We start from the raw sequence: 27,865 nt of genomic DNA, 5'->3' as shown, positions 1-27,865 counted from the left end.
TGGGTCATTAAAATATTGACATTTTTATTTCACAAATGAATTGAAGAGAAAAACAAGTCACAAAATGATTTTTCCCACAACCATCTTACACTCTGTGCCATTGTATTCATTGTTAAAGTTTTTGTTTTACATGTAACCATTAACTAGACTGAAGAACCTACAATAAGTGGGTTCTGAAACTGTAATGCCAAATCCAGACAATGCAAAAACATTGGGCTTGTAAAGGAAACTTGTTAAAATCTGTACTCATTTTGCAATTCCTCATGCATATAAAGTTTAGACATATCTGCATTTTCTCTCCACAAATTTCTGAAAAGTATGCATTTGAAAACCCCCTAGGATTTGAGTTTCTAGAGGCCGAAAAGGCCTTAACTAAAACAGGAGTAAAAATCACCAATTAGAATTGCCACTTCTTTCATTCAGAAGAATCAAGAGAAACAAAAGGTGAATTTAACTTTGCACAAGGCATCAATTTGTTTCAGAAGTAATAGAAGTTAGAGGAAAGGATTTCTTAAAAACAATTTCCCAGACTGTTTGAATTCTATTTTAAACTTTGACTTAGATGAAGGCTGTCAAATCTCCTTGAATTAAGTGTAATCTCTTGGACACATCCAGAAGCAATCCAACAAGTCTAAAACTTGATTTTCACACAAGGGGCTTTTAATAAAAACATTAAAGAAGAAAAAAACAGACTTACTATATGAAAGCCATACTTTCTTACTGAAAAAAACAACTCTTGTAGATGGGTGCAATATCCAACATTTTTACCCTAATGTTTCATGAAACAGTATTTTACAGTAAGTTACAGTATTTTGTAAAAAACTGCACAAAATAATTGATTACTTCAAAAGGTCTGGCTATGGAATAAATTGTCCCATTTAGTCTCAATATTCAAGTGTTGGAAAACTCAGCCACGGTTTTTCATTACAGAAGTGAAACTTACAAGCTTAAAACCAAATATCTCCCATTATACATCACAGCCTAATGCCAAACCCAGTAAAATTAGTCTGGGCTTTGTATAGAAATATACTTAAGTTACAGCCCAAAGGCAACAATAAGAGGTACATTAAAAAAAAGTCAAAAGCTGCTCAAGTTTTCCCCATTGATACCGTTTTCCAGTTTCATACAAATAAGTCATTTGCCATCTCGAGCCAACAATTTTTGAAAATAACTTTGTTCATCGGGAGAGCTCATCAGTTACTTAAACATGTCAGCGAACCTTGTTCTCTTCCTTTTTATTTAAATTGTTTTAAGAAACGGGTACATGGACAAATTCACTGTACTCCAGGGGAATGTCCCTTAGAAATCACCCTTTCAAAGTAATCTTACCAAGAACCTTTAAACCATTATCACTTTGTTTTCTCTAAAGATTGTGCTTTTGTAGAAATAAAATAAAAACATTACATTGTTCTTATGGGTGTTGAGTTTCTTGAAGGTTTATTGGCTTGGTGATGAAGCCTTCCCTTTTGCTTTAATAACACTGTTCATCTCCCTACACACACACACAAACAGAAGTAACGTATAAATTAAAATTATCAGGCTGCTTTACATTCAGTAAAATGAAACAAAAAGATGCAGCCTCAGCTTGGCACTGGCTTGTGGTCAGTCTTGCCGTTCGTTTGGATCCATTTCGAGACACTGTGTCAGACGATGGCGTTCGTTCCCCTCAGTCCCACTCCCCGTGCAAACTGCTCCAGGAGGCCGGAGATGGCTCCAGACGGCCTGGGAGCGGTCGATTTCAAGCCAACCGTGGAGCTGTAGGCTGCCAGGAACACCTCTCTCACCGCTTCGAGTCGAACCTGTCGCTCCGAGGGTGGGGGACACCTGCAACACAATGGGGGCAAGGCTGGTAACACAAACCTGCACAATTATGGCAACATCAGTTCAGTTTCTTCCTTCAGTGTTTTCTTTTCAGAGCCCTGAACTTTTTTCCAGTTCCAAGATGAATGTAGTATATACCACAGACAAATAGAACAAGAAGATCCGAGAAAATGTGCCGTGATCAGGGAAAAACTGTTTCTCACACTGCACTGCCACAAGGGAAACTGGTCGAGTGTGATCCTCACAAGCTTTCAAGACAGCTGTTTTTTTGTGTGAAACTTCAAAGAATTGTTGTCATTCTCAAATCAGCCCATCTACTGTATAACAGAGTTGAGCCAGTGTAATATTAGATGAGAAAGCCGGGACAAAATGGACCACGGCATAGTTCAGAACTCCACAAGAGGTCCCTAGGATCCATTTGACTGTGCCTGCCATTCCAGTGGAGTCCTTTAGCAATTACGCCACTTGGGAACACAGTAGAATAATGTACAATTCAAAATGCATGGGCTGAGTTTCAAAGCTTCCTGCTCTTGATTAAGAATTCGAAGGACTAGAATAGTCAAAACAAAGTATGAAGTAGATTTGAGTTGTGCTTGGAATTTCGTTTGGCTTCTAGAAAAGTTTTGCATTAGAGGAAAGAAGCTACAAAAATCACGTAAAGACAAAAAAAAGGGCTCTCTCCAATCTGTAACCATTCAGCCCGTTGGTACAGTTTGATAACTACTTGCTCTGACGATCTTGTCTATTTCTTGAACGAATTCGGGGCTTTGGTTGGGTGGCTTGTTCTACATTCTCACAACTTAAAATTATATATATAAAATACAAAACATCACATGAATGTTGATTAATGAAATCACAATCAGCAACTGCACTGAAAGCTCAACATTTACAGAATAGTTTCAGCTCCAATTTAAATACATCCATGCACACTCCTAGCCTATTCTAATTGGAACATTGCACAAGATGGGGCCAAGTTCTACTGTACGAGTTTTCCCCACCAGGCGCACAATACCCTTGTCAGAAGTGAAGAGTTCACTACAGAGGAATAGAGCTCTACACGCAGAAGGTGGGAACACTTAATTAGATAGTAGAGATGCAGGTATTCTGCCTAATTCCAAAAGAAATCTACAAAATGTTCCAGGACAAAATGCCATCTCTTCACAGCTCAACCAACTACGCAAAGAGGGCAATGTTAAGATTTATTTGTAAAGCCAGAGGGTATACTAGTACTGAACTACATTTGCATGCCAAATCTAAAGTAGATTCAGACTACAGCTATACCTCACAAAAACCTTGCAAATTAAAAATGTATTGAAGATCCTACAAAGCAGAAAAAGCAGACTTAAGCTATTAACACAATATTTGAGGACTGATCTAGGTGTTCAAATTGTGCCATTTTATCAAGATTACTTGGACAAAAAAAAAAGTACAAAAGGTACTTGGATATACACATGATTTTGTATCTATAACTCAACCTCAAACATCCAATTCAAATTAGCTTGGAAAAATGTCACAAAAGAATGCAGGACTACAAGGTACCATGTATTATAGGCTGAAAGAACTCATAAGGAAAAAAAAAACTGTAGGAGATTTAAATTGAAGTAATCCAATTCTCGAAGTATAACTAAAAAAAGGATAGGAAGCCCTTGTGCAGACACCAAAGGGAGTTGGAGCTTATGTGCACAGGCCATTACATTCAGTTGTAGATACTGATTGTACAGTACTGAAAGAATGAAAAATGAAGTGACTCACATCCTGACTTTGCATAAGTTTTACGAAAACGTGGGTATCAAATACTGAGAAATATACTGAATCTCCTCCACAACAGGACAGAAAGCAATCCGGAACGGACATCTCTGATGTCCTGATGTCTCGTCTCATCTCATAAAATGAGAAACTGGATCTGGTGTACAGATTCACTACCTCAAGGAGTGAAATAATTTATCCTACTTAAACCCTTTGTTCCAACTGAATCTTGTTCAATAGTCAGACTCAGCTAGTTGTTTGAGAGAACTGATTTTTAGTTGATCTCCAAGAGATGCTTATAGGCTCCAACCTTACCCAGCTTCCAAATCCAATCTGTGCAGTGTTTTCTTAACATCCCGCACTGCTAAAAGATGTATTTCTAATTAAATATTACCAGTTACCTTTTATAAGTTATTTCTGACAGTTTGATAACAGGTATCTTGGGTGACAAATGCTTTGTTGCTGAAACATGGAGAGTTTAATGCTATTAGTAACTGATTCCTTGTACAAACCTACATATTCAGACTAATTTGTTTCAGACAGTTCATTTGTGTTTAATCCTCTGGAAGATCAATGGGCATCATCATAGGGATGTTTTAAACAGATACAATTCTAGTAAATACGTTGACTTGTAACAGAACAATACAGGAAAGCATTGAAGTCAAAATGTCTGGGAAATCTGCAATTAGCAAGAACTACAAAAGGAATACAAATCTCCTTCTCTCTTGGGGACACACGAATGGTACAATAGAAAAGATGAAGAAGTGGTTAAAGTAAAGGTTTGCTACAAGCTCCACCATATTCATGTGAGCTGTAATTGATGACCTGCTGCATCTCTCTCCAGCTTCTATAAAACAATAGCATGTACAGATAATGTTTATTCAATTAAATGCACTGCTATGTTAGCACTCAATCTGGCATCTTGATCAAGCAGAAGCTGAATTTCATATAATAGATGGGAGGAGTTAACAGGCAAAGTCCTCTGAGATCTTGGAATTAAAATCTCTAGCTCTGTGCAAAAATACATAAGGATGCAGAATCCCACTCATCAGATCAATCTTAAAAATAAAAGATTCTTTAACCACTAGATTAATCAAAAATAAAACGCTTCTTTACAAACATGGAGAAGTAAACTGAAACTAGCACTCTAGCTACAGAACACTTATGAACAAGCAATTTTGGAAAAAACGCTTTTCAATGGCAACTTTAACATTTAATGAAAAAAATTATAGGTTAACTAGAAAGAACCCAGAACACCTTAAAACCCTAGAATTCCTCCCAAAACTAGATTACATCATTCTGTACTGTTCACCCAACAGTACCTTACAGACAATCGTTGAGGAGTGTATTCACTTCGGAGGTAATTCAAGAAACAGTACAGAAAATTTCAGGGGGTGGATCCAAGGTCTGAAGAGAAATGGAACCTGATTCCTGTCACTCATTTAGTAAAGGCTTCACACTCTAAAGTGAACTGCTGTGGAAAAGCCATTCCAAAAAAAGATTATACTGTTATCTTACACTAGGAATTGTTTTAAGGGAAAACATTTTAGGGACAGTTCATGACATTTAAATTAATGCTTGCACAAGAACCGATCTCAAAATCATTGTAATAAAATTATGGGCATTGCTTGGAGAAGAACTGACTAAAATCAAAGTTTAAAATTGGCATAACTGTAGGAGCCAAAGCGATTTAAAAAAAACAAGACAGGCAAACCAGATTATTATATGCTATTTTTAGCTCAGTACTTAATCTCAACGCAAACCTTCAGTACTCAAGTATCTCAGGAGACTGAAGAAGCTGAAGAACATCACAGTGCACAGCTTTCTTAAGATGTGCTCAATGTTAACAATATTAAAGAGTCTGTCGGGGAAGCTACTCCTTACAGATTCTGATTTCTGATTGAGCTCTTCTGGAATAATCTTCTGGTGACGTTCACTCAGAATAAACCAACTTTTGAATAATTGCAATAGACATTCAGTTAGTCTTATTTGCAGGGAGTGAGACTGCAGGACAGGTTTCTCTACCACCCATATTCCCAGACATTACTTCCAAGAACTCTGAAAGACCTGTTGAAAATTAAGCCGATAATTACTATCAAAACGGCAATTGCAATCAAATCTGTTTGAGTGCTTCCTTTTCAGGGCACTTATCCCCTAATGGGCCGTTATGACCTTGTCAAAAAATGAACTGTGATTCACAAAAGTAATGTCATATAAAGAATTAAGACATTTCTACACAGTGCACAGTGTATCTATTTGGACTGGGGAGTTTATACTGTGCATTTTGATCACCTATATTTAACTGCACAAATTTCTTAGCTTTACTCTTGATAAATGCTAGATACTACTAACCCTAAGGAGCATTTATTAAGCTTTCAGAATTTTTTCTGGACGAGTTCAACTATCAAGGGGGCGAAGGTGAAAGAAATCCTTATGTGAAAACGAAAATCCTACCAGGAAATCAGGGAATTGCCTGGTAAACACTGCACCTCTTGCACTTTTAAACTAAGCCTGCCTGAGCTCCATGCTGCCCTGGCTACGCACTGCGACAACTAGGACTCACATCCTGCCGCTGGTTGCATCGTCCTGAAAGCTGAAGGGGAGGGGAGACTCGGCAGTGAGGATGCCCTGGTCATGAAGGCTGCCACAGCCCGACACAATCTGCCAGCTGCCGTAATCGGTGGATACTGAGGAACCGGACCGTGCGTACTCGCCGGCAGATCTGTAGTGCAAAGAGAGAGCAGAGCGTCAGGGCATGCGGGGGCTGGGCCAGCAAAGTGCTCACCATGGGCATGACTGACGGCGTCTTTGTGGTGGGGGACACTCATCCTAGCTGCACTCCATTTCAATTAAAAGATTAAAAATAAATCCCCCAGCTACTGGGCCTTGAATTTAGTACGAACTAGGTGATTAAAATTCTCAACATCCTTGGAGGGTATGTACAGCCAGCCCTACAATATCAAAGGGCAGCCTTATGGTCTTGTGGACGGATCCTATGTCACGAACAGAAGCACAGCAGTACGTGATAGAACTTGAGCTCATACAGGGATAGACTACATTAACTGGGATAGTTAATTACTACGAATTTATTAAATATTCCATTTTAAAAAAACAGCTTTACTAAATTTATTACATGTCAAAGGAATTATTGGCTATGCATACAGAATACATCAATGCATCCCTCATTACTTTGGGAGTTAAAGGTTTTAAAGTTAAGGGGTGTAAGCAACAGGCACAGAACTGACGCTAGATGTTCCAAGCTATCAAAAGAAAATTTCCCTTTCATGTTTCTTGTTGATTGGTTGGATACTGATTTAACACCATCAATCCAGGGATGCATTTTCCTCAGTTGCTGTTTAATTCAAATTTACATGCTATAATCACAAAGTACATGGATACTTATTATCCTACTAGGCCAATCTCATTTATGCTATCGTTGAGAGACTGCAAATATTCAACTGTATTTAGTAAATTACATTGACATTTTGTTTGGAGATCACAAAAGCACCTGGTAATGATTTTGCTCAGCGTGCCTTGCCAGAAATGCATTCAGCATACAGAATTAGCATAGGCAGTTTTGGTTCCAATAGCATCTCCTCAGAAACGTGTGTGGGATATTGTACATCTGGGATTGTACACTGCAGGAATATTCATACTCATGATTAATCAGTTTTAAAACACGTTCAAAACACAGCAACATTTCATAAATGCTGCCATAGCACCCAATTATTGCAAGGACTTCCTCTTAAATTCTTGCAAGAAAAGATGATCTGAGGTTAACAACCACAAATTCATATTGTAGTGCAAGATTCCTATAAATACTCCAATACACCAGTGTGTAGAGAACCAGAGCTAATGTTCTTAACGACTTTCATTGTGGAGCTCAGCCCAAACAAACTGAAGTACAGGGTGAATTTTAGAGTCGAGAGGAATTATGACACAAATGCTGCTGTGCTTGGTGAAAGATTCGGAGAGGTAGTGCCCCAAGATTACTAAGGGAACATACATTCCACCCCAGGCTCCCTTCATGTCCTCTCCAAAAACAATAAGGGCTTTCAGCTCCAGAGTCAACCTCTCCAGCCCCATAAGGTCTCCCTGCCAACTGTTTGGTGGGGAAACAGCAATAGCTACAGTATGAACATAAACTAAAGAGGGCACTATTGCTGCAAGTAACTGCGTTTTAATATCGCAATGCACAACATTCATGCATTTTATGGGCAGCTCATTCAGCAGCACTGACTGTAACCAGTTCATTTTAACAAAGGCAAACTGCTAGCAGCTTTATCCCTTGCTGCAACATCCTGTAAAGACTGCAAAAGGTAACTGGAATGGCAATTAGGCTGATGCTCTAACACTTTAAAATGCCAAAAGCCAAGAATTTCAACAGAGCAATCAGAAGGGATATTATTGGGATTCAATGGCTTAAGACAGAACTTACAATTTATATCAAAATGTGCTCTATTACATGCAATGTTATCTGTCTGACAGCAATTCTGTCTTTACAGTGTAGACCAGTCCTGGTTTGCTCCTGTAGCCACATCTACACACATTCTGATGTACTGTTGTGTAGCAGCATGGTCCAACTTAGGTCCTGGAGGGCCAGTTCCTGCACATTTTGTAGGTTAAATTTAAAGTAGTAGCACCTGAAGTGCTGGAAGAACATGGTTTTATTTTAACTATTCTTTTATCACTTAAAATAAGGAATTTACACTGCAGCCCCACTAGCCCTCCAGGAACAGCAGGTGAATGAAACTGGTGTAACCAGTAGAATGAAACCTTCCAAAATACTCCTAATATTAAAATTGAGTTGATCTATCCTTATATTCCCTTAAAGCTTTTGCTATCTCTTGTATTTCATGATACAGTGCAAAATAGACTAAAGAGTTAAGCAGAAACAGAATATTGCTTAAAAAGCATCATGCAACTGGCTCCAGAGGACATCATGCTTTTACATATTATTGTTACACTTCCTTCTTCCACTCTGCATTGTGTGAATTAATCCAGAAACAAGCAGCTCTCCAGGGCGTGAAAATGCTTTAGATTATAGTTAAAAGGCTTTCCCAGAATAACCCTCTTATCCCAAAAAAAGGGGGAGAAGGCCATAGGAGAAATCACAACAAAAGCCTCAACCAGCATCAGGATAAAATAATCAAATTATAGCAGACAAGACAAACAGTCCAATGAATCCAACACTTACGGCTTCATTTGTATTTGAAATTCCATGCAAGCCACACAAATCCTTAATGTCATCTTGACATTCAAGGACTTTCAGTAGTCCGATATCCAATATATTACCCTACACACAAGGGGAAGAGATGTTGAATCTTTTGCCTTTGTATGGTGAGAAAAAGTAATTTCATATTTGTCACTAATTCAAAGTGTCATCTGAAATACAGTAAGATTTCTAGTCAAATTCCTCCCCCCAACACCCTTTCAATGAATTTCAAACCTTGACAAGGACTTACACTTTACTAATTCCGTATTCGCTGCAGTTTAGTAAAAAAAACATTCTACACAGTAGCAGCTTCCTTATGTCTCACCTGCGTCCAGGTACAGCTAGCGGACTGCTCCCAGTCCATACAGAGCCTTGCTCCGATTGGTTGGAAGAAGAAGAGCTGGATGATTTGGCCTCTGACAGTCCTGGATGCAGCAGCTTGTCCTCTGGCTGAAGAGCTTTGCTCCACATAACAGTCTGTGGAGACGATGTCCTGCCTTTTCTCCTAGACAGACATGTAGCTCAGTCAAGAGGCTGAAGACTTTCCTCAAATTCTTCAAAAGTAAAGCTTGAATTTTTACAAAATGAGTCTTGCTTACGTTATCTTTAGATTTCATAGCACAGAATCCATAACGGATGAAAACGAACTTCTCTTCACAAAACATGTACGCATACAACCAAATTCTGATGAAGTAACCTGATGACTAGCTTTGTATGTTTTCCTCAGTCTGGTGATAACTTGCATCCTCCCCAAATGTTCAAACACAATAATCACACAAAGAGGATAAAGACAACCACTGGTGTGCTATTGGGGACAATGAACTGCTTTAACAAAGAGAAATGATGCAGTCTATTAATTGGGGCAGCTGTGGTTAGAATCCTGCATTAACTGGACAATTGTAGGCTCACAGCACAGGTGATACACTGCTGTTACTCCTTGAGCAGGGTACTTTACTTGAATTGTTCCAGTAGAATATCCAGCTGTATGAACATATAGTCTAAATCCAAGCTGCTTTAGAAAAAGGCATCACTGAATTATATAAATGTAGCATTCATTATTACCATCACCAATAGTTAAGTGAATCCTTATTCAGCCTTAAGAAAATGACTATTCCTTTTTAAGTTGAAAAGTTTAACGAGAGCAACCATGGCAGGTTGAAACAACTTTAGCACAGGACAGATCTGTGACCTCCTACCATACAGTAGATTGTAGCGCAGCAAAACAGCACTGCAAGTTAATAACACTAGCTGGGTTCCACTAGCAGAAGTGTTCCCCCACGTTATGAAAAGATACTGCTTTATGTTGCACAGCAGTAGGCCTTTGGCACTGCTCACCAGGCTGCCTGCGCTTGAGACCCTGCAGAGACTGGCTCTGCTCCTTCACAGTTGAAGCTGGATGCCGCTGCCGGGCTGTCTTCAGTCATGAGAGAGAAGTCACTGCTGAGGCTGGTGACGCTGCCCCGGTCTCTCTTATCTGAGAACACAAGGTCATGCGCTTAAAAGAAACCCACAGGGTAGCTTACAACCCAGACCCTGAAGCCACACAGATGTATACAGCAGACGAGGTGAAAGAAACAGAAACACAAATGTGTACGTTTGTACAAAAATATATATATATATGCGCAATAGTGGAAATCAGACAGACAACTGCCAGGACTTAGAATTTCCAATAACTGTTGGTATCTACCCAAGGCAAAAAAAAAAAAAAATCCTAACCAATAAATGGTAAACCTGAAGGGACTTTAGGTCACTGATGGAGGCTATAAATGGAGGTTTATTCCAATAATTTATACCAACGTACTGCTGCAGTTGAAATTCTTGGGGACAGATATTTTGGTAAGATCAGAACAAAGAAAGGTGGAATGACTTCACAACTTAAAAAGCTGTTTCCCAATCATTGATCACAGATCACACAATGTTGGGGAAGCACAGCAGCTCTGCTGTTGGCACTGCCCCCCCCAAAGGCTCTTGAGTCCCGCTCTTGATGTATGGCTGCACTGCCATCTGCCTGGGGTTTGCATGTTGTCAGAGAACGTTTTCCTTTCAAGGTCCAAAGTCTTGCTGCCCGGGTTAACTGACGTATCCAACCCGCTGCCACACATCCCTGGCCATCACATGCATGTATGAGCGAAAGAGAGTATGTGCCAGCCAATCACCCGTTGTGCACCCTGGGCTTGCTGGGATAGAGGATTGTGGCTAGCCCAGGAGTAGCGTGGTAATTGAAGAATGATGTAAGGGCAGTTTTGGAGCTTTAGTATTTCCAGTATTTTTTCATTGAAATCAATTAATTGCACTGTGGTTCCTGAAAGAATTCGTTTTGTGCAAGAAGCAGATTAACAATGGATTATTACCTCAACCGGAAGGAGCAAGAAAAGGGCATGTCAAGTTTATAGTCAGTGATGTGACCTTCACAGAAGTTTCAGAACAGGTGCTGACTTCTTTGAAACGTTAAGAGTTAAGTACTGTAAGTTTTTGTGGCGAGATATCTGCACAGTGTTGTCCATTTGCACTACTAAACATTTTCTCCAGGCAGCTTCACTGCATTTGTGGATCTTTTCAGCCTTAGGAACCTTCTGTTCCCTTTTGCAAATGCAGTTCGTGGAGATTTTCAGTTGGCCCCGATAAGCTTCTAAATTAGGTCTATTTTGGTAAGTTTGTGAAGCATGACGAATTTGCAATTAATGTTCACACCAGGCACATACCCCAGGTCTTCCCAGCCAAAAAAGTTTGTCGCTCCAGATCATTAAGTCTTGCACTCTAGTTGCTCATCTGATGTGATAGTCTTATCTTTCACATTAAATTGTTAGATTTTTTTTTTACAAACTTTTCAGTCCATGGTTAAGTGCTGGAATAAGCCTGCCTCAATGAGGAAACTTAAGGAGGTAAAAGATTAAAGAGCAGAACATTCCCAGGGGAAATGTCCCTTACAGAGATGGAGGAAGGTAATCTGCTAAAGCATTAATTTATACACACACCTGGCAGCAGAGGCTCTAGGAAAGCATGAGAGTTGGAGAAGCCAGAGAGTTCAAAACCTGCCAGTTCTGTCAAGATCACGAAATTACATACTGAAAGAAGGATGCAATGTGACCCAGGGTGCTTAATTATAGAGAAAATCGGATGCTTTTTTATAGAAAAGGCAAACGTGAATTGACACAAAATTAACAAATGCAAGAATGAACTGGTGCGGCACAAAGGATTTATTCTTTATTCGAGCTAGTGAAGGTTATGACCCTTGGAAGGTCTGTATGTAAACTTCTTAATAAATGAGAAAACTATACCCATCACACTCCAAAAATATAAAGCAAATAAGAACATTTCTTAAATGAACAGTCCATACATGTATGAAATGATGAAGGTGTCTTCTGGTATTTCTATTATTGATTTGTAGTTGGGCATGTGAGCATTCATAACTATAAAATCGATAAAAACTGTTAATCAAGGAATAAATAAGGGTGGGCACCACTCATGAAAAATGCAAGTCTAAGGAACAGGTAAATCTCTTATATGATCATTGACAAAGTGACCACTGTCCAGGACACAGGCAGCACAAGTCTTTCAGGTTTGTATAATACCTTCTTTCTTCTGAAAATTGAGAAAACCCACACAAGATTTACAAGTGGAACAAAGCCCTTTACCACTTTCTGAAGTCTTGCAGAATTGAGCTAATTACCAGCATGGAAAGTAAAAGGGTAACCCTTACAAGTGGACAATGTGAAATAAGTCAAAGTTCAAGATGGGTGCCCAGAAAGCAAGCTTTTAAATTTGACCTCTTCTGAAATCTTGGGTGATTCTTTGTATAAAACATTATTTTATTCTTTAATTGCTACAGTATGTTACTTATTTTAATAGAGCCTTCTTCCGAAATGATTCCAGTTCTAACCTTCCTGATGCCCTCCATAATATTCTCGTTTTGTTCCAGCTCACCCATAATGTTATTTCGATTGAGCTTCAAATGTATGTTTGGCTAAGTGTTTGCTTACCAAATTGAAAAAAGAGAAAGGGATGTCAGCTTAATTAACTTACGTAACTGACAGATCTCTTCAACTGTAAATTCAGTTTCCCTGCACTGTGCATTTTTCGCTCTGAAAGGCAAAAAAAACCACCTTAAAGTTAAACAAATTCTAGATTTAAGAAAATAAAGGCATGAAATCAACACCATAGGTCTCAATTTGGAAACTCTGATTAAAACACACATTTTGTTTATATGGGCATGCTGTGCGGATATCTAGAGATGCTAATCCAAACTAGCATTTCAAGGTAAAATACATAAAGCAAAGAAGTGATTAAGAAGGTACACTCAAGTATCTAATTAAGTGTCTATGGTTTTACATATGCATACTTGACCTTCACCAGTCCCCCACAAAGCCTTAGAAAGCCAGTAGTCATTGACCAACAAGGTATAAGGCAACTGAACAGACCCAACGGAGATAAAATAACCCAAGCATAAACTATATGAAAAAACTAGTGATCCATTTAAATGGATTACCTTTAGTATGTAAAAAGGTAGACAACCCTTGGTTATCTTGACCAGACTGAACTCTGAAGGTAATCATCAGCATTTGGGAAGTACTTGCCATCTAAAAGTTTCTGGATTTTCCCTCAAGTTTTTGGGAAAAAAACAAACATCTGTACAAATTGTATGTTCTCATGATTCAGAATAACTGCGAGGTCAATTCTGAGAAATAATTCCAAGGCGCTTAAAGAGCTTACCTCTGTTTCTTCATTACGGAGAACTTTTCTGAAGTGATGTGCTTCAAAAAATTGAAGCAAAAAAAGAAAATCTGTCAAAAAGGGGGAAAAAAAAATAAGTTATAAAAAGTCTCCCTCTGGTGGCAAAACCCATAATGTCACCTACCAATGAAAAATTCTACATCGCATACAGCAGGAATGGGTCTCAGATAAAACCTGGTTACAGGTAAAGACAAGGTTTAAGATTTCATAATACATTCTCAGCACTCACCTCCTCTCCTTTGCACAGTCTATCTGGGAGCATGTGCCTAAGAAAAAGAAAAAAAAATACCATGAACAAATACAGACTAATCGAAACCCTTCAAACAATACCCTATTTAACAAAACTATCACGCAATCATGTGTCCTATTCCCCTGTCGGTTCTGGAAAAAAGTCCACTGGGTAACTTTGATAATGTTTAAGGGTTTTAAATATTTGAATCTGATTTGTTCATGGCCCTCCAGGCAAAAGTTAAAAAAAAAAAATCTTAGAGTAGGTGGTTTCCAGGGATTAAAAATCCATGTGGTGGTTTTGTTTTAGTCAGAATGCCTACATGTCCTAGTATTCTAAGGTGTGAGTCCGTGTACAGTCAGAAGGATAAAGACTTCAGGAATCATTAACCTCCTACAGTTTCAAGAAGCAATTTCTCTTTAAAAAATGCTCACCATTTTAACAAGACCAAAAGGATTCATTGCTCCTACTGAAGTCGTAGGGAGTTACAAAAGCTCTGAGATGGCTGACACTATGTCCTACCAGGAATCTATGAATTCTCACAAAAGATGTAAATCATTTATACGTCCAGTTAACCAATAGCGCCTCTTAACAGTAAAAACGTTCATTCTGTGTTTTTTTGTAGACTTTGTCAAAATCTGCAGATTAGCTGAATTGAATGTGATTACGTAATGCGTAAGAAACCCAAGTTGAGGTCACCCATCACAGAATAGTAAAAAAAAATTACAAACGGCTTGTGGAGCAAAATGTCATGTGTTTGGGGCTACGCAGCTGAAAAGGTGAGGGAAATCAAACTGTTCATCTGTTAAGGTGCTGCCTCTATCCATGAGGTCAATATTTCGCCATGAAAAAGTGAACATGAAACCAGCAAGGGGCTCCCGTAACAAAGCCCTCCAGTCCCCACGTGCCTCTGGATTTCATTCCCCCCTCAATCCTCATTTGCTCAGCATCTAAATGTTCTTCACACATATCCTTTTCAACTTCAAAATAGAGCAGGTCTTTTTCAGAACTCGAAGCCAACCAGAAAACGGTCACCACTTTCCCACAATATCCTCAATCAGTGACGGATGTCATTTCGCACAGGTGTATAATGCACAAGGCAATGCTGTAGGCAAGTGCCTTTTCTGAGAGCTGAGATCATCAGCAGCCATATCACCCTGCAACTCACAACTGGCATTTCTGTTGAGCAGGGCTGACAGGATTTTTGGATGCAATTAGTATGAAACTATTTTATTTTGTTTAGCTTCAACATAAAAACGTCTGCCTTGAAAGAAGAGTTTAAGAACTAAGTTTGATGCTGATGTGAAGGTTTAACTGTGGTAAAAAAAGCTCTTCCGTTGCAGCTTTGTCAAAACAAGACATGTAAAAATGAAATTAACTGCTCAGCTTTCCATTTCTACCCACACGGGACAAATGTGTGGATGTTAAGTTACAGCACAGGTTTCAACTGATATACTTCGTATTGCTACAGGACAATACCAACACTGGTGAAAAGCAGCATTTCACAAATTTAATGTTTGCATGAAGGTTGCAGGACACATAGGTGCTTTATTTCCTACTTTCAATGTTTTCAGTGCAATACCAAAGAGACCAATTAAATATAAACAAAAGTATCATTCTTACCCGAAGAGGAACCAGTCATAGGCTATGGTTAGATAAAGAATTTCAGCTGGTTCTAGGTTAGCATGAGTCACACCATCCTTAAAGAGGAACAAGAAGTATTTTTGCTTACAAAGTGAAACACAATACATTTGCTTAAAACTTAAAATGTTAAAGATGGACTTAATGCACTTCTAGGAAGATGTAAGAACTCAAATTGGGGGGAAAAGGGCTGATTATAATTTATAATCTTAGATTCTTGCGTATATACTTTCACCCAAGTAAAAAAAACATTTCACACATCATTCCAACGAAGCTCTCAACTAATCTAAAACTGTGCTAGCTACTCTTCCTTGCATTCATATTTTCAAAAACAATTTAAAAAAATACTATTTAAAATTCTAAAGTCAAAATTAACAGTATGTCTTTGTTATCCAATATGTTATCCAGAAAGCAAAGGATTAAAACAAAGATAATCACATACTTCATCAGGAACTGAAAGTTTGGTTAAAAGGCCTTAATACTGAAATGTCAGCAGATGCATAATGATATTCACCGTGTGAAAGTATTAGATTGCAGCTTAAACTATACATTATGGAACAAACAATTTTCCTTACTTGTTCAGAAAATAGTCTACAATTAACATTGGGATAGGAGAAAAAAACAAGTCAAAATTAGTTTTACAACTTCTGTTGTTGTAAATGCAGCAGGTAGTCTATTACCAGAAAAAGAAGCAGGCCAACACAGAAATGGCTACTTACTGCCCAAAGTGAGAGTCTGAGAAGAGAGATAAAAAGAGGTGTCCGATCCCAGCCGGATATACAGTGCACTAACAATCCACTGTCACCTGCACAGAGCAAAAGAGAAAAGCTTATCATGTAGATGAAACAGTGAAGTCTTTGATTATTTATCTGAATTAATTAATAAGGTTATTAATTAATAAGGTGTACCCAAAAAGCCTTTAAATATGTACTATGCCCACAAGGAAAAATGTTGAATCTTCTACCCGTGATTGTTCAAAAATTAATTGGAAGCCCTGCAGACTAATCAGTTATAGAAGTATCCCCACAGGGATAGTCAGTGTCAAAGCCTACTCTCAAAAATTACAAGATGCAGATTCACATCACCACTACATTGCAACGTGAAAATACAGCACATGACCAAAACCTTCAACTCAATCCATCTTCAGAATTAAATTTCTACACCATTTCAGTCAAACTATTTTGAATTTATATATTTAAGACCAGGAGTGGGGTGTTCAGGTATATTTTTAAGATATATATTAAACTGTGTAGATATATATACACACACACAAATTTGGAATTTATGAAAGATCTTTACATTTAGAATACTCAAACCTATATTTACATTTCTCCCAAACCGCAAAAAATGGCATATATATATACCCTCTTAGGAAGGTAGAATGACCAACAACAAATATTGTTGGAACTACCCCAGCATTCAGCTTGCAACCTCTTAAAGTCTTCCCCTCCAACTGTTTTGCAACACTAATGCAGGGCCAAAGTCTAAAATAACCAAAGTAAATACGTGCTAGAAGTGTACATTTATTTAATGTTACCTTCCATAAAAGACCTTTCAAATGTGTGAAATGTCAAGCTATACTTAACTCTTCAAAAAGTACCTACCACCACTGTTGATGATGTGTATAAGCAGCTTAAGATAATTTTGGGTCTGTTGAACCAGGTCCCATGACTAAAAGAGGAATTGGAAAAAAGATGTAAAAAACTACAGTGACCACATACTTCCTACTGTTAAAGAGAGCAGCAGAGTGGGTAATGGTTAAGGAATTGAATGAACTGAAATCCCAAATGGGGCACTGCCATTGTACTCTTTGTCAAGGTATTTGGATTGCATCGCTAAAATTACATTTATGGATCACAATTGCATAAATGGGTAGAAACAACTTCTGATAATTAGTGCCTGCTAAAAAAAAAAAACGAAAAAAAAGTTACCTTACCAGACAGAGATATGGTTTTATTTCCCATGTTTGTAGTCAAAATACAGGATTATCGACAAATACCACAGTACCATTTCTAAACAGCAGGTGTCACTGTCAGTTAATGATTACAAAATGTTCCAACTGAGCTACAAGCAAAAAATGTAGTACCTGATATTCTCTCCAGTCAATGTTCAAGTTGCTGGCAAGGAATGCTGGAATAGTTAAGGGAGCATCCACAAAGTCCTGCAGTTTAAAAAGCAGGCATCATTAAGATTACTCTACAACTACACTAAAACTGGCATCGTTGATTTTTTTTATTAACTGTTCATATCCATTAACACTGTACCTGGTTCCAGTTGAAGACCAATCCCTCTGCTGTGTAATCTCGATCTTTGTAATCTTTAAAAAATTCACAGCCTGTGAAAAAAGAATGGAAAATTAGTTTAAGCAATCAAGGGACTAACAGAAGGACCCAAAAAAATCTATCATGCTCCTTCAAAGATTGTAAAAAAAAAAACTTTGTAACAAGGGATTGGCCAGCAATACATTGGAAACCATGAACAAAACTAATCCAATAAACCAAAATTCAGGTTTTTGTAAAGATAATTAACTTATAGACATTAACGGCCACAATAATCATTTTGAGAAAGATCGGAGCTAAACGAAAGCTAAAAGTACCTTAAGGTTGATTTTAAAGGAACTAAACTAAGTTTAATTAACACCAGATCCACATAGGCAACGACTTCTTTCAGAAACTGGGGATAGACTACAGAAGCGCAAAAGCCATTGAGGTTGGAGTCAGACATATCGCGCCACACTTACGGACATGCTGTGCCACTGGGCACTTCAGTCTGGCTCAGAAATACTCATTCCCAATTACAGTACAAGCCTGCGCCAATGTCATGTCGCTGGAGCACGCACGCAGCAGAGCTGCCAATTTGGAAGTAGAGAAAGATTCTAATTGCCTGAGCTAACGCAAGAGCTGTGACCAGTCAAGAAGGACATGCTATTACCTGGGTAAGGCACAGACAAGAGAGTGAAGTCTGCATAGCGCTGAGCCTTGTCCACCTTCTCAGACGAAGTGACACTAAGGATAAAAAAGGGGTAGAAAGTGAGCCATCACAGTGTTGGCTTTCATGTTTAAAACTTTAATGCTTAATAAGAACATTTAGTTTTACTTCCACATCTAATGAAGATTCCCATTATTTTAATATTTCACAGTTCTAGCACACAGAAACTGCACTGAGAGGCCAGAATATTGTGCACCATGTTTCAATTTAGGAAAACTGCTTACTTTAGGCCAAACTTCACTTTCTTGTTCTCCACCATCAGGTCACAGATATAGCGGACAGACAGGTACCGGAGGAGCTTGATATCATGACCTCTGACTTTGTCAAACAGCTGGGAGTCTCCATTCCTACAAATAAAAGAAAATTCTTCAGTCTTGAGAATGGACTTGTATTTACCTGAACTTTGAAGAACATTTTTCCTTTAATGCAGTTGTTACAAACAAACATAAAATACAGCAAGATATTCCATGATAAAGCTTACTTTCTGCTCCTACCTAAGGCTAACCCACATCTTGAAATGGAGCAGAGCACAATCAAAGTGAAGGCTCATTGACAACAGCGTTATATTGATCAAGTCCTGGAATCTCACTTGCTGGTTTTTCAGCAGACCAGAGTACATCGTTTGCTGCTTACATAAGAACTAGATTTTAAAAATGAGAATGCAGGTTTTAGGTGGATGGCGTTTGGCACGTAGGGCTCAGAGACCAGCAAAGAGACTTGCCCGAGCTCTTTAAAGAAAGATGGGAGAGAATCCTACAAAACACCTACAGTATATCTACAGAACAACCTGGTGTAAAGCATACGTCACAGATGCACAACTTGTACTGCTTCCAACAGCAGCCATATGCTACTAATCTATGACTTTCACCCCCTGTTGACCAGCTGGCTTAATGAATTTGTCAAGGCTGCTAAAAAAAAAAGGCTGTGCAGTTGCAACAAAAAGATCCTGACAACTGAGCACTGGCTTGAAATGCTCAATATAGATTTGTAATCTTTCATTTAAAAAAATCAATTGTAATGGATATAAATATTTTTAAGTACTCAATACTGAAAGCTATGCTTCCAACACTTAAGTCTTTACTTTTCTCAAAACTGGAATAAGTTCACAAATAAGTTAAACACGTTTACCGCATTGCACCGTCTTCATCAGGAGCCTCCTCTGAATCTGCCCATGCATCGTCAGAACCCCCTAAAGAAAGGCAGAAACAGAATTTAAGAAGAAATGCCTGTCCTTCTTTGCACTGATTGTCATTAAAAATGGCTTTAGAATATTCAAAAGATGCAGTTTTCAACTAAATGATCTTTGATTACTGCACAGCATGCTTTAGCATTTATAGAAAAAAAAACTGTAGCAGTTTTTATCGTGGCAATGTTATGACCCGCAATTCTGAAACGCTTGACAGAAAATGTATTATAAAACGCTACCTGAAACCGTGCAATGCAAGGATGTATTTTTATATGGCAGCAATATAAAATGTTTAATATATTTAAGAAAATGAATGCAAGAAGATTATTTTACAGAGGATTGAGGAAACCATGTGGATTTCATTTTATAGGGACAAAAATTGGAAAAAAAAATATTGCTCAGCATACACCAAGAGTTTTAAGCTAGTGTCTCTTATTCTATAAATCTTTTAACGGAGGCAGGAGTATAGATTCAATTTCAAAAGTCTAGTTGCTTTTGGAAAAACCTTAAATGCTGCACCACAAAAACAAATAAGAAGACTGACTAAAAACAAAAGGTGCTTAAGAACCAGGTAACAAGCCACTATTTCAGAAACATACATGTAAAACAATTTTTTTCCTCCTCTTAAATAATTCAGACTGTAAATTTCGCATGGTGGAATTCTCAAAGATCTGAGCTCTTCACTCCCGCGTAAGGCATTGCTGTAAATTTGTGCATGTGGATGAAACTAACTCAACTGTACTTTTGGACCCAAATCAAATTAAGCAGCAGAGACTTATATGCTTGGTCAGTGGAGCACAGCCAAAGGAGCTGTCGAGAGCCCCTGCATAACCTCTGCATGTTTGTTTGTTAAACCATGTGGACATGATTAGCCAACCATGAATTTGTAGCACTCAGTTAGAGATTTCAGTGGGTACTTCAGCATTTGAAAGGATTTAAGGCATTTTACACAGAAGAAACAAGTAAAGGTGTTTCTTTCCTTCTCAATGTTCATGTTAATTCTTTTGGCTGTGGAGCTTTCTTCATGGGTCAAAATGGCCAAAGCCGTTTTACAAAGAATGGACATCATGGTAAAATAAGCAAGAACCTTAATACAGAGCAGATATATTTGTCGCAGTCTTTAAAAGCCAGACTGAAATTCTTGGCTCTCGCAGTGCTGTAGTACACTCCTCACTGAACTGGAACTACAATACTCAATCACCACAACATGACTCCCCTTCCTATTGACAGCTGAAAAAAAGTCCTCAATTAAGCAAAAAATTTGAAAAAAATGTTTCTAAATGCTTCATACCAGGAGATTTTTCAGATACCTCTTTTGTAGAATATTTGTAAACCTCAAATTTTCACCTCAGACCTTGGGTTATTCACCATCCTTCAGGTCTATCCTGCTGGCATTTATAATGGTATTTTTCTGTCACAAAAATGTATACTTCTGCTTAAAAAAAAACAAAACAACTGCTTTAAACCTCTCCCGCTAATCAGAAGGAGTTTTGACCAAAAAAAAAAATCTATTCATACTTCACCACAGATGTTTAATGTGGAACTTAAGAATTCAAGGAAGGCATGAACAAGCCTACTTTGACCCCATTTGCTTTATATTCTCATCTACTAACTTCAGTTACAAGGAATACGGTGCTCATGGCTGTGGCACTGTCATTGTCAATGAATCCATAGTTAAACAGATACAGAAATAGATTGAATTCGAATCACCTCTGCTCAATAGCCAACCTGCAGCTCCTTTAGAAAATCAACTGTAATGGCTACATGGACACACAGTCTTCACTGTATTCAGCATAAGCACACTACTTGTATATATTGCATACACCCTGGAAACATAGCAGTTCTACTCATATTGAGTTTTATTCAATTTCTATTACATCTACGATTATGTCACCTTATCTTCAATTTTGTGATTTTTGTGATTCTTGTGAGCTCGCAGAAAAGACATTTCATGCCAGCAACTATGGCTGCACGCTGTACTGTTGTGCATTTGATAAATAAACTTTGATTTGATTTCAAGTTTGAAGATGTAAGTCTTTGTAACGAATTTCACAGGAGCTTTCCTTACTGGAGGTGACTTCCTACAAACTGCAACTTCCTAAATGACTCCATGACCCTTTATACTCAGTTATGCAGTAAACAGCGAGACAAACATCATATAACCACAAACACCCAGTGAAGGAATACACTATAAATCGCTTGCTTGAGCACATTGTGCAATAGTCTTCACTTACCTGAAAAGATATAATTGTAGCTTGTGCGTCCGTACAGCTCTCCCCACCCAGCTAGCGTTGACGATCTGCAGATATGCTGAAACAGACCAAATGTGTCATTAACACCATATAAGCTTTAACACTCTCTGTTTCCCAACAGAGTTTTACAGATCTCTTCTTTTAGCCCATACGGAACTGTGTTTTTAGGGGGAAAAAATTGGAAAGTTTTCAACATCAGGAAAAAAGTTCATTTAAGAGGAGAAGACATGGAAAACTGTTTTTGTTTAAAGTACTTTTAGGCCTATAATCATGATGCTACAATGGGGGAAAATATTTGGAGTTTAAAGAGTTCTGGGACACTTCCACAATTTTCTATACGCAAACCGGCTTAATCGAAATGGAAAAAACCCAATAATCAAAGCAGTGGTTCACAAGCTTTTTAGATCAAGCCCCCGATAACCCAAACAGCAAAGCATGTCAGCTTGACAGCACATCGAATGTCGGAGCAATCTTGTAATAACCCATTACCAATGCCAAAAAATAATCCCAGATACACTTGTCCATTCCTTTTCACGGGGTCCTTGAAAATGTCACTTTTGGACTTCCAAGAGGAATTTCCCAATTTTTCCAAATCCTATTGCAAATAACATTTTAGAAAACACTAGCAGGTCAAGAATATGATCACTACAGCTGGAAACCAAATTTGCTCTGAAAGCAAATCATAAATCAAAAATAGTTTATAGTTAAAATATAGCTATAGTAAAATAGCTCATTGTGTGCATAGTTGTTATTGTTGGTCACACCATGCGCATAACAGAGTTTTTACAATTATCCCCATAGTTCAGACTTTGGCCAGATTTTAAAAGGATTTCAAGTGCTCAACATAAGCAGGCGATACTCTCCGTGTTATCTGAAATGCAGGATATTAACGAGAAAAATTGAACAACTATGGCTCCTTAAAACTCTAGCCCCCTCCCTCCCACCAACAGACAACACATAAATTGAGAACCACTGCCACAAAAGCATAAAATACTGAATAATACATCTATAACACACAAGACTTAGAAGCCTTTGAAATGTTGCTGCACTAGAGGCTGTGACAAACAAGCTGATCCGTCCAAGGTCACAGTGAAGAAGCCAACCGGCTGTTGGTTTCGTTTTTTTTTTTTCCCCCAGGGGCATCAATAACTCACAACAGAGAAGAAAAAAAAAATCACTTTGCCACCCCAGGCAGATCTACTATACAGGAGGAGTGACCTGCGAGACCATTCACCTTGCCATTGAAGAGGATAACTGGACAGACAAACCTCCCTCGACAGCGGGCCATCTTGCTGCGGTTCACCAGGTCCTGCAGTTTACTAATCTGTACTGTACTCTCATACCTAAGGGGGGGAAAAACAAAAGATGTGTATTCTTCTCTGGACAGCACAGATTAAGAATCTTTCAAATACACTTGCCAGTTCTTTACACCGTCTGGTTTCCATGATGCTTGCTCACATTTCTCTCTGCCAACTGTTGTACGCATGTAGAATATCTTCAAGGAAATAGAACGCTGCAGGTTAACCTGAATTACTCTGTGGGTTAAAGCCTGGGTCATATTACTAGCAGAAAGATACCTGTATACTTCTCACCTATACCCAAGTCTCTTCTGTTTTCACCCACTGCATTCTAACCTAAAAGGATAATTTGTTTTGCCTGTGAAACTATTAGATTCTCACATATCACACCCAGTAACATGTTGGACCTCCTCAAGCAGCAGGATTTAGAAGCATTTGCATCCCAATCCATTTCTTCTGGCGCGATCGCCTTCAGCAGAGGTTGTGACAAGGTTAATAGTGTGTGGGATTGAACTGCTTGTTTCACTGCTTCCACATCATTTCAACAGGATTGAAGTATGGGGATTGTTCTGGCCAGGGATGGCGACAGAAGACTGTCTTAGGTGCCTCAATCCAAACCATACATTCCTTCCCACCATGAGCCTATTTGCTTGCGAGGTTCCTAATATTTGGGCCAGTAGGGACAATTTTATACTCATCCAATGACTGGAACCCCCATTTTTCTTAAGAAGATCTTCAGAAAGACAAGCAAACTTAGGCATGACACATGATAGAAAACAACCACACATTAGAAATATCTCTTAAATTTTCCCTTAACGGTTGGAGGCAGACTCTTTCATGTACAAAGAAACCCCTCACTTTAAACACAAAGAGCAATTACTGCTTTCTATAAAAAAACAAGCACTTGTAACAGTATCTTCAGTTTCCATTTATCAGTCCAGCACTGATTGCTCATAAAAAAAGTCTTTAAAAATCCTCCATCTTTAAGGCAGGAGGAAGAAATAGTATATACACATCTCAAATGCTTAAAATGTTCCTGGTATGAGGATGTGCACCTGACAGCATGCAAATTCCAATTGATGCACAGGTTTAGTTTTAAAGTAGTACTGTTCCCTGGTTGGATAGCAGTAACATCTTGTGGCAGGTAAGATTCTGAACATGTAAATGCTGATGGCTAAACATTTTTTGGTTAATAGTACACCTTTCCTCAAATTTTAAGTAGCAAAGAGTAATTTACAAATACAAGCTTTAAAGCAAGAGGAACCTTTCATTATGTATAAGCTTGGAAGTCACTTATGTACACCCCAAACCTGACCAAGCATGTTACTATATAAACTGTGGCCCTTGTGACTGGCAAATGAATCAAAGCTTGTAAGTAACATCACAGTGGTTCACAGTCCTGGTTTATTTGGGTCAACACACCTGCTCTTTCATTGCAGCTATACTCTTAAATGAAATTAATCCTTAATTGAGCCAACATGTAAATGCTCCAACCAACAACACGTGTTTTAGAGGTGGGAAATCTTAAGTTACTTCTAAAACAATAGTTGAAGGGTGACCTAAAACAGTTTTCAGAATGGAACAACTAAGAGTTCAAATGATCATTATTAGGCCTGTGAAGGGTTAAGTAATCTAGCCAAGTGCTCAGGTGAAATAATTCAGCAAGTGTGTGGGTTATGGGAACCAGGTTTGGGTGCCACTGCCATTAAGTATCTCCTTTAAAAGCATTTTAAATTCAGAGTCCAATTTTTTTTTACCGCTGAAACCATCAGTAATTGTACAAAGAGGGAGCATGGTGATAAATATTACAATGTGAACTCCAGTGGCTTCCTTCAAGCCAGGCAAAATAACTTGTGACAGGAATCATCCTTCAAGCTTTGCATCTATAATCCAAAGTGAATTAGTTTACAACAGAAGTGGTTCTTCCCAGAAACTCTCATATATTATCTACATAAGAGGCAGGGCTTTTAACAGACCTGTTACACGCAAGTATAAATGCAATACATTTCCATAATTTAAATAGAACATACACACGCATACTTTTACTACAAAGTGATGAAATGCTACTTTTTAAATCTGATCTATACCCTTAAACTTCTACTTGTGCAGCAATAGACCTTTCCACGTCTCGAACTACAAAGTAACTATTTTTCATAGACAGCTGATGATTGCACCAATGGGCAAAGTGCTCTACTGATTCTGTTTACGTGAACTTTGATCATTCAGAAATGCATCAGAGGACAGAAAAAGGACATTTTCAATGAAGAAATGCTGGGGGGAAACATCACTAGGAAGAAGCAAAGAAATACCTCTCTTTGTCGTGTTCTGAGCTCTCATACTCCAGGAAGACGATCTGTCGGGGGTAGTGGCCACAAATCTCCCCATTGGGATTTTGAATTAAACTGTATTTGTAATCCCTGCCAAACAACTCCAGACACCTTCTCTCAATCTGCTCCACCTAGAAAAGTTATAAAAAGAGAATATCTAGTGCATAATAGGAAAATGTAATCAGCGTTACTTGTAATCAAATCAATAAACCACATTTTATAGGCTTGGCATCTTGAAATACTCAAATCAGTCTCAAATGACTCAAAAAATATTCTTATTCAATTCTGGAAAGATCACACACATTAATGCATGTCTTTCGCTCCGGTTTGAATTAGCGTCTGAAAGCACGTTCAGCATCATCGCTTACTTTAAACTTGTCAACCTTTCAATGCACAAAGCCTGTCTTGTTCCAGAATTCTTTCAGATACAAACAGCTATTGAGGATCTTCATTTCCACCATGAATGGGATCCATAATTTAAGTAGTCAGAATGTAAAAAGTTAATTGCCGCCAATCACATTCTTCACTGCATTTGGTAAAAAATTCAAACGCCATCTCTACATGTGTGCGAGTTCATATTCTAATTCTCATCCTGCACAGTGCTAATTGAAAAGGTGTGAAGAGGAATGGAAACAAGAACTACAGCTTCTACACTATTCACAAATTTGGGCTCCATTAAACAAGTGTTCTACGGCGGCTAAAAAGCTGTTATTTCTGTTCGCTACCATAATGTGCTACCTGAAAGTGTTTGAGAATAGTTAGTGCAATTTAAAAATCTATAGCCATCTTCTAGGCTGTGTAGGATTTATACAGTCTAAAATTAACGAGCAAGGTACACGGGGTGTAGATTAAACATGCTGACATCCTCCGCGTTTCTTCCCTGTAGCAAAACATGACCGGCGTTTTCATTTTTTTTTACTCTTATTTACAACACGCTGTACAAAATAAAGAGTGTGGGCAAGACGCAAACTGCCAAACCCTGCTTCCCAACGCCAGAACAATCACATTCCGCACCTACCAAATCTATAGCTGACGAAACGCAGTGGGATAGGACTACGGAGTGACGAAGCGGGAATTACGAATCCGCAGAAATGTATCGAGCAAATCATTCTTCGTAAAACGGCAGCTTAATGAGAAGGGTGGCCCGTTTGTTTTACCCAAGCGCAGGGGCGCGACAACAGCGTCCAGTCTCAAGTTGCCCACCGATCACCAGTCAGCTACTGACTAAAAACCGCACACTTTCCAAACCACTTCCCACTCCAACTCGCGGAACTACCGGGACATTCGTGCTCCATTCTTAAGAATATTTGTGCGCGGCCCGTTTGAGAAGGTCGAATACGGAACTTACCTTGGGGTTGACCTCCTTCGCCTTGTAATGGCATTTCGAAAAGTAATCGATCAAATCCACGATCTCCTCGCTCCTCCGGACTGGGTTTCCCGAGGCAGGTGAGCAGTCCGATGAGACCAGAGCGGCCGCTGCCATAGTTGTCCGTGCGCCACGCCGGGTCGGCTCTATCTGGACCTCACCACCCTTAAATACCGCAGCACCCTGGGCTCGGGTGGACCCATCAGGCCATCGTCTCCCTGCCAATTTCTTCCTCACCGCCCGCTTCAAGGGTCCAGACCCGGGTAACCTGTTTGAATTCAGGGCCCCGAAAAAAACGTATCCCTCTAAAAAAAAAAAAAAAACGGGGCACTTTCTTTAAACCTGTTTTATGAGGTCAGGGTGTCGAGGGAGAAACCGAGCCACGTCTCAAATGATATGTCCCCAAAACAACAGCTTCAGCCAATCATACCTCGGTTTAAATTGGGGTTTGAAATCGAAATACCTCTCGGAGAAGGAATACGAAGTCATCGGAAACCCAAGTCAAAACACAGCAGGCTGCTCAGAATGTCACAACACTTCGGCCATCTCAAAATCGGAAACAATAACAACACTGAGAAACTCCTGAAGTTTAAATCCGGATTCTATGCTGATGAAAACTCCAACTCCATCTTCATACTGTGCCAGAGATAAATCACAGGAGATGAGGTCGCCGGGAGAGTGAAGCAGGAAAATCCGAGGACTGTCGGCCGGTTAGGTTTGTAAACGCCATGTCGACGTTTCTCCTAACTTTTTTCCGCGAAATCCAGGTGGCTGTGGGCTCGGAATATTGAACCCAGTTACAGGAAGTAGAAAGAAGTTTTATGTAATAGGGAGCATGTATATCCCTTCACTGAGCGGAGAGAAGCTCTTCGGGACAAATAGTAAACAGGAAGTTCAAGTAGTCACGTGATTGCCACCGCCCCTTCCAGCTGTAAGATAGACCACTTCCCGGCGTGAAGTGACGTAATAGTTCTCCGTTTTACAGCTCCGAGGAGAAGAATTGTACAAAGGAAGTTTTCCTGTCAGGAAATTCGAATCTGATTTTGTTCCATTTTATGATTTAAA

At 38.8% G+C, this 27,865-nt stretch overlaps 1 protein-coding gene across 2 annotated transcripts; it reads right to left on the bottom strand.

Moving 5' to 3' along the window:
• On the bottom strand, positions 1–27,865 carry mtmr14 (myotubularin related protein 14). Of its 2 annotated transcripts, XM_006631003.3 has the most exons (19): positions 26,783–27,865; positions 25,417–25,565; positions 23,044–23,152; positions 21,792–21,867; positions 19,500–19,560; positions 18,596–18,718; positions 18,315–18,388; positions 17,648–17,718; positions 17,470–17,544; positions 16,988–17,054; positions 16,103–16,188; positions 15,366–15,442; positions 13,743–13,779; positions 13,493–13,563; positions 12,806–12,864; positions 10,118–10,256; positions 9,108–9,287; positions 6,131–6,289; positions 1–1,824 (listed from the first exon to the last, which is right to left on the bottom strand). In XM_006631003.3, exons 1-19 carry the CDS (start codon positions 26,915–26,917, stop codon positions 1,644–1,646), a joined length of 1,929 nt encoding a protein of 642 aa, XP_006631066.2. In that variant the 5' UTR covers positions 26,918–27,865; the 3' UTR covers positions 1–1,643. The 2 variants fall into 2 exon arrangements, with proteins under 2 accessions (XP_006631066.2, XP_015203765.2); XM_015348279.2 differs by lacking the exon at positions 6,131–6,289.

This window comes from Lepisosteus oculatus, chromosome 4 (assembly GCF_040954835.1).
Source record: "Lepisosteus oculatus isolate fLepOcu1 chromosome 4, fLepOcu1.hap2, whole genome shotgun sequence".
Lineage (NCBI taxonomy): Eukaryota > Metazoa > Chordata > Actinopteri > Semionotiformes > Lepisosteidae > Lepisosteus > Lepisosteus oculatus.
The sequence above is the reverse complement of the archived record's forward strand: the minus strand, read 5'-3'. Positions and strand labels throughout refer to the sequence as shown.